This window comes from Colias eurytheme, chromosome 32 (genome assembly GCF_061535395.1).
Source record: "Colias eurytheme isolate Ceu_HAF_F1 chromosome 32, ilColEury1 Martin Lab GWU primary, whole genome shotgun sequence".
Taxonomy (NCBI): Eukaryota; Metazoa; Arthropoda; class Insecta; order Lepidoptera; family Pieridae; genus Colias; species Colias eurytheme.
The window spans coordinates 6,691,628-6,698,883 of NC_143011.1; the positions used below are offsets into that span (position 1 = coordinate 6,691,628).

At 38.3% G+C, this 7,256-nt stretch overlaps 1 protein-coding gene across 1 annotated transcript; it reads right to left on the reverse strand.

Moving 5' to 3' along the window:
- Positions 1-209: 209 nt before the first annotated feature.
- On the reverse strand, positions 210-2,024 carry LOC149895262 (uncharacterized). Its single transcript, XM_090119138.1, has one exon. The coding sequence runs from the start codon at positions 1,845-1,847 to the stop codon at positions 210-212; it is 1,638 nt and encodes a 545-aa protein (XP_089975264.1). The 5' UTR covers positions 1,848-2,024.
- Between the last annotated feature and the right edge of the window lie 5,232 nt (positions 2,025-7,256).

Sequence of the window (7,256 nt, forward strand, 5' to 3'; positions counted from 1 at the left end):
ACTAACGCACCTCATCTTTACATTATGCACCTTATCGTCTAAACCCTTAAGGTCTACATTTACATGTGTGTATTTGCAAACAATTTCATTATTGAACGCGCCTCGCACGCGCATTGTTTCCCGCCGGCCGTGTAGCCCAACGCGGGCCGCTAGATTAGAGTCTATAAGTGACACCGACGAACCGTCGTCTAATAACGCCGTGGTTTGCACTATGCCGTTGGGACCACGTTGGGACCGTGTACAGTTATGGGGACCACTTTTAGGAACACTTTTGGGGAATCACTTGCCTTTATGTGTGTTATACTTTCGGTAACAGGCCTTATCTCGGGCTCACGCGGCACTTGCCCGAGACTAATCACTTCACTTGCACTCGCGACACTGTTGATCGGATAATGAAGTAAGCGGTGATGCTCCCGGCCGCACCCGTCCTCGTCGCACACCGGCGCTCGGCATGTGTTCCTCTCGTGCTTGGATATGAGACATTTGTAACAGAGCCCATTGTTCTTTACATGCTGCCATCTAACTTTTTTCAGCGCCTTTTGAAATAATCTGCACTCTGTTAATATATGCGTATTTTTCTTGCAAAAACGACATATTTTATTATGTTTGTCGGACTGTATTAAAACTGTATGCGTTCTACTGTGCGCTTCTTGGCTTTTGTTTCTATTGTAATAATTACTGTCATTACGATAATTCAATAAATTACTTGAGGTGGTTGTTGTCTTTAACGCTTCACAGTGTAAAAATTCTGACAATACAACTAACCTTGCCTCACGCCCTTCCTTGATGCGGTTGTAGCTGTAGTCCGTCCATTTTCCAATTAGAACGGAAGGGAGCTTTGAAAGGATGCTGGAGACGATACTGAAGCCCTGAAGATGCTCCTGTCGCCCCACTGCTCGTACAGCTTCGACATAATTTTGAATTTTGATTGAAAATGCGACGATATAATTATAATAATCGTTTGGCAACGGTTGTAACTTCTGTATATCTCGTTGAATTCTTAAAATAATAACATCTGGGTTACCAAACTGTAACTCTAAAGTGGCCATTATCTTCGACGGTGACGTGGCACTTATGAACAATGATGCCACCGACTCTTTGGCGGCACCACGTAGGCATTTTCGCAGCCTCCATATGTTTTCTTTATCGGTGAATTTACATAAATTTGTTGATTCCTGATAAGCCTGCTTGAACAACAACCATTCCATTGGGTCACCTGAGAATTCTGGAAGATCCCGAGGCGTGCTCATCCGGCTGAGTAGGTTGCTGTTCGCCATGTTGCTGCAGCTTGCGGTGGTGAGGTCCCTAATTGCAGAAGCCAACTGGTGAATCGAATCAGGTGCCGCGGCCGGCAATGGCGGCGGCGCGGCTTGTTGCAGTGGGCCCGTAGTTATACCTTCGTTGGGGGCTCCCTGCCCGTCAGGTGCTTCGATGTGCTGGCTTTCCACCCATTCCTCCACGTGGCTGCGAACAGGCTCCCTGTTGAGTGAGCTGCAGTATACCTTTTGTTCCTCCTCTTCGTCACTAAGTGCGGCCAAATCCGCTTCCAACGTTTTGTTAATTAAATCTATTTCAATTGCCGCTTTCTTTTTTGCGGCATCTAATAAAAGTTGTTTGCGCCGAGCTGACTTCGACGTGCTCGAAGCTTGAGAACCCCGGCTACTTTTTGCCGCCATTGCCACGTGCGACTCGACTGGTATTTTCTTATCTAAATTTATTGCTGGTTCAGATTTTATGCTCCCCACATGTAACCGCAGCAGAGAAGATTTTGCGGCAACCACGTGCCCTTCTTGGCTTGCCGCACCACGTGCTCTCGAACTGCGTGTCCCCTTTGGTGTGCGGAACATGATCCTGCTCGAATGGCCACTAATGTTGGTGGTGAAGTAGAAAATAAAAAGGCCAGTCGCGTCGATGAATAAAAATGGAGGCTTTAATGCAGATTTGGCAATTAAAGTACAGACAGAAAACTTTAGTTACATACGTGCGCTCAGGAGAGAGGAGGCCGAAGAACTGGACGAGTCACTGACACAGCAGTGGCTCGCCGCAGCCTTTTACAGATAATGTTTAATTACAAAATTACTACAGATTAAACAATAATCTAGCATAGACAATATGACTTAATGTACAGTGTAATAATTATTAAGAAATTAATCTTTCTTGAATGGCGCGTCGCCAACAGGTGTCTTAGGCAAGATTTCCCCACTTGAAAAAAAAAAAAAAAAAAAATGGTTAACTTATAACATGAAACTGATTATGAGATGCCGCAACGAAGCACATACACGAGCACGGAAAACAAAGCTTGACTCTCACAAAGAATACTATAAACAGTTAAAGAAATATACTGAAGTTGCCCTTGATTGTGAGAAACGAGCATACTTTGACACGTATATACATGCTAACGTTAAAAAACCTCGAGAAATGTGGAAACATATCAAAGACCAGGTTAATTTCAAAACTATAAAGAACAGCGTCTTACCTTCACACTTAAGAGATCCTGATGAGATAAACGCACACTTTCTAGATATTCCCGGAACTAATAAGCTACCATTATCTAATCTCACATTCTATGAATTTCATCGTTTTTTGAAGCATCGTTTGAATTTAAATCAGTTGATGAAAATGTTGTACTTAAAGTGATTAATGAATTAAAATCTCAAGCAGTCGGCATAGACGGGATCTCACTAGACATGCTCCTCCTTACTCTAACCAAAACACTTCCCGTGCTAACAAAGATCATTAACACTTCCTTTAGTACCAATACATTCCCGGAACTGTGGCGTCATGCTTTGGTAATTCCAATTCCCAAGAAAGATAACCCGGAGGAATTTAAAGATCTCCGCCCCATAAGCATACTAACATGCATGTCTAAAGTCGCAGAAAAAATAGTGCATAAACAACTTATGGACTTTTTGGAGTCCAATAACATCTTACCTGATGAACAATCTGGCTTCCGAAAGCACAGAAGCACTTCTACGGCTTTAATTGACGCAGTAGACAATATTTTGAAAGCACAGGATGAAGGTATGGCTACAGGACTGCTGCTGCTCGACTATTCACGCGCATTTGATACAATCCAAACTGATTTATTACTTTCTAAATTATCATATTACGGCCTAAGTACAAATGCTGTGAAATGGTTCAGTAGTTATCTTTGTAGCAGAACGCAAACGGTGTTGGTTTCGGAAGATGATGGTAGAAAGCATTTGTCTGCATGCAGCAATATTCTAAGAGGTGTTCCGCAAGGTTCGATACTGGGCCCACTACTGTTCATTCTTTATAGTGCCAACATTGTGTCATGCATCAAACATTGCAAGTATCAAATGTATGCCGATGACGTACAACTGTATATATCTTATCATCCCAGGGAAACACAAAATGCAATTAATCTTTTGAATTCGGATTTAAGTCGAGTATTCGCATGGTCTACGAGCAATTCATTGGTCCTGAATTTGTCTAAGACAAAGTTTATGATCATAGGCAGTCCTAAGGCTTTAGAAATATCTGAGCACTATAACCCCCAAGTAGCTGTGAATAATCATATAATAGAACGCGTACGCGAAACACGTAACTTGGGGGTAGTATTTGACGAGAATCTTAGATTTGAAAAACACATAAATAATGTTATTTCTAATTCTTTTTATAGATTAAAAGTATTATACAAGATAAGAAAATATCTAGATTTAAAGTTGCGTATTCGTCTGTGCGATGCCCTTGTCTTATCTAAATTTAATTTTTCTGACACTGTATACGGACCCAGACTGCTGGCTCGAACTAAGACTGCTATACAGAGAGTGCAGAATGCCTGTGCGCGGTTTTGTTGGTATATTCCGCCCAGAAGCCATGTCAGTCCTTATCTGAGAGATGCCAATATCTTGAATATGGACGGACGTAGGAAACTACACTTTGCCACTTTGTTGTTTGGAATAATTCATAAAAAAATACCACTGTATCTGTACAACAAGTTGGCATGGTTGGGACAACGTAGTGAAATCAACTATGGTACAAGATTCGCCAGCGTAAAACTTTCAGTTCCGAAGCACATACACCGCAGCCTTTAGAGGTGGATTCACTTACCGGGCCACAAAGTGCTGGAACGATCTCCCTCCGCCTCTGTCTAAATTAACATCAGTCAGTAGCTTTCGTTTCAAGTATCGAAACTACCTTCTAAATTCTTCGAATCAGCCTTAGTACCCGTTGTAGTGTCTGTCACCATATTTCATCACTTATAATATTGTAAGTATAGTAAGTATTTATAGTTAATATGTATATCTATTGCACGCCTCATAAGCGAAGCGTTGAGGTGGGTACTACTGTCACTTCGCGCAAAACATCTGATTTTTCAAACTTAAAATGTCTTTATGTATCATACATTGCACTTGTAAGATAATACATACACACACATATTAAGAAAAAACACTATTTTTAACGTTCATGATATTTTTGATGTCATTTTTGTTATTTAAACTAGTTAAAAAACAGTTTAAAAAAGTTCTGTCTTGGACGTCCGTGTGTCTGTATGTGCGGATCCTTTTTCTTGTTAACACGATAGCGACCGAAATACTTTACTAATCGAGTCTTTTTTTTTCTCTTACGCTTGAGTATGCTCAGGAATAGAACCCTTTCATTTTTCAGGGTCTGATTCGATGTGGTTTAATTGTTATTAAATAAACAAAAATAATAATTAATAAATATTTATTAAAAAAAAATTATGAGGCGTGCACTTTTGGATTTTCCAAATTATTTTTTAATCTACTGTATTATTGAATCCTATATAGTTCTTACTTATTTATATGTTTTACGTTTATTTTATTTATATACCTACGCACCGACCCACCCACACACACCCACGCATACACATTCACACACACACACACTCACACACACACATACATACACACACACACACACACACTCACTCACGCACTCACATCACACAGGCTGTAACTCCGACTGTCAATAGGGGTTTCTGAAAATCAGTGCTGCTAGTTGACTCAAAAGTCACTGCAGCTTTATACTGAGAAGCCCCTTTTGATAACAGACGTTGCCGCACAGTACTTGTCTAATTTTTAGGTTGTAAGTTTTTGATTGTGTAATATTTTGTTTTAGTTTTAAGTTTTTTTACCATGTTTTTGTTCTTACTTTATTTTTATTTTTTTCTGTTTCTGTGTGGCTTGTATACCTACTCAAATTTCGACGGACCGAAGGACGATTTTTAAAAACACAAGATTTAATTTACACGTCTTTAATTAGTGCTTTCTACATTCAGAATGAATTAAACTAAAACTTAAACTAATAAACTTATCTCTAAACAAAAATGCAGCGTTTGAAGAAATACAATATGTATGCATTAAGGCGATGCAGGGTGGCCATAGTTTGCTGCGTTAACAAATATGACATCGCTCGCATGTACTGCGGGTGGCCCCGATATAACTCCTCCATCCTCAGTTTCAAGAAAATCTGAAGGGTTTTCTTGAATACATATTTTTCTTAATTTAGACTTAATAACTATGACGATTACAATTATAATTACGATTAATACAAAAGTTATAATGTTAATCACTCCGACGGCACTATTCACTGTACTATTAAACTGGTTTTCACTATTTTCACTATTTTCAATTAAATGCCTAAGCATATTTATGTCAGTTAAATTTGCACCCTTCAGGTTAACAGGCTTCCTGTCGGTCTGGGAGTTCATCAAATTTGGTAATATAATTTTTGGTAAACTTGGGTATATAATATCATTTCCATTCCCTTCATATTTCTTTAGTGTTATATCTCCGATTTTCACGTAGCAGCCAATCTCGTCTAACGCCAATAAATAAGTCCCACGAAGAAATTCTTGGGTTACCTCATTTTCACAGACCTTAGTAAGTACTGTTTCCACATTTACGTAAAGTATCCATCTATTTGGTAGAACATTGTCAATTTTCACGTCATCTATGGAAATGGGAATCGGCTGACAACTGGAAACATTTATAGATAGTCGCAGAAGATCGGTTAAACAATCGTCTTTGTATAGTGTTGATGTCAGTATTTCCGGGCATAGGAACCGGTCTTCATCAATTTCTTTGCATGGTTGTGAAAGTGGCATCGTTTTCAACCCCTTCACAAGGACATATGGGTATTTGGGAAGGATAAGGGAAGTCTGACCTTTTTCTTCGTTAAATATAGGTAAAGGTATTATTTTAAAATATGAGTAAATATCATCAGTAATTAATGGAATAGTCATTACGAATTTTATTTGACTTTGTTTTACATAAGTTTGTACTTCTATTAATTGTTCGATTTTAAGAACATTATCTAAATTTACTGAAAATGGTAACTTAGAGCTAGTTTCAATATTTTTTAATAAAAGCATTAATTCCTTCGTATCTACAACGGATTGGTGTAAAAGTTTAATTTTACTAAAAGCTACAGCAGTTTCAATTTCACTTAATCTAACGTAAATAGACATAAAATTATGTAAGAATGCAGAATATGTATGTATAATTTCATTAGTCCTTTGATGTAAATTTGTGTCGTTTAAAAGCGAATCAATTACATTTAGCTTATTCTGGATTACAATGAAATTGTTATTAGATATTTCAGCAACATTTAATAACGAACCCACCATCTCAGTAACGATCGTCATCTTATGTATTATAGAGTCTTGTTTAGTCTTTAATTTTTCAATAGTGTTTTCAAATTGTATAGCATCTTCGTTGTCGAGGTTACCGGTGATAATTTTTATAACTGAACCAAGTGGATTTAATAAACCACGTTTAGATCTAGAAGACGGAATTAATTGTTCAAATTTATCAATAGTATAATTCATATGATAATCTGTTTGTATTTCTGTTGTAATAAAATCGGAACCTAACGCTTTTACATCAATTCAACTATGAACCTGATTTCTAAATGATAGATAACTATTTATATTAAATTCTAAATCGTCATATATTAACTTTAAATCTAACACCTTAACAACTCTCCATGTGTCATTGCTGACGACTGCATAGCCTTCACGGAGGGGTAGTATTCCGGGATTCCGTTTAATCTGGTGCAGTTGAAGGCCCTGGTTTTGGATCACATGGATCGTCAGAAGCAGTAACCTGCGGAGGACGCTTAATGTATTTAATTGGAACTTTAGTCTCACGATTGTGTGTCGTTACTGGCACAATATTTCTATGGGTTGGTCCCGTGACTATCGCTTTCTGATATGTAGGCCTATCTTTAGCACGTCTCGTGTTAAATCCTTTAATGTAAACTGAATC

What these genes read in the sequence shown, in the direction of transcription:
- LOC149895262 (XM_090119138.1), bottom strand. Translation starts at nt 1,847, where the DNA reads ATGTTCCGCACACCAAAGGGGACACGCAGTTCGAGAGCACGTGGTGCG.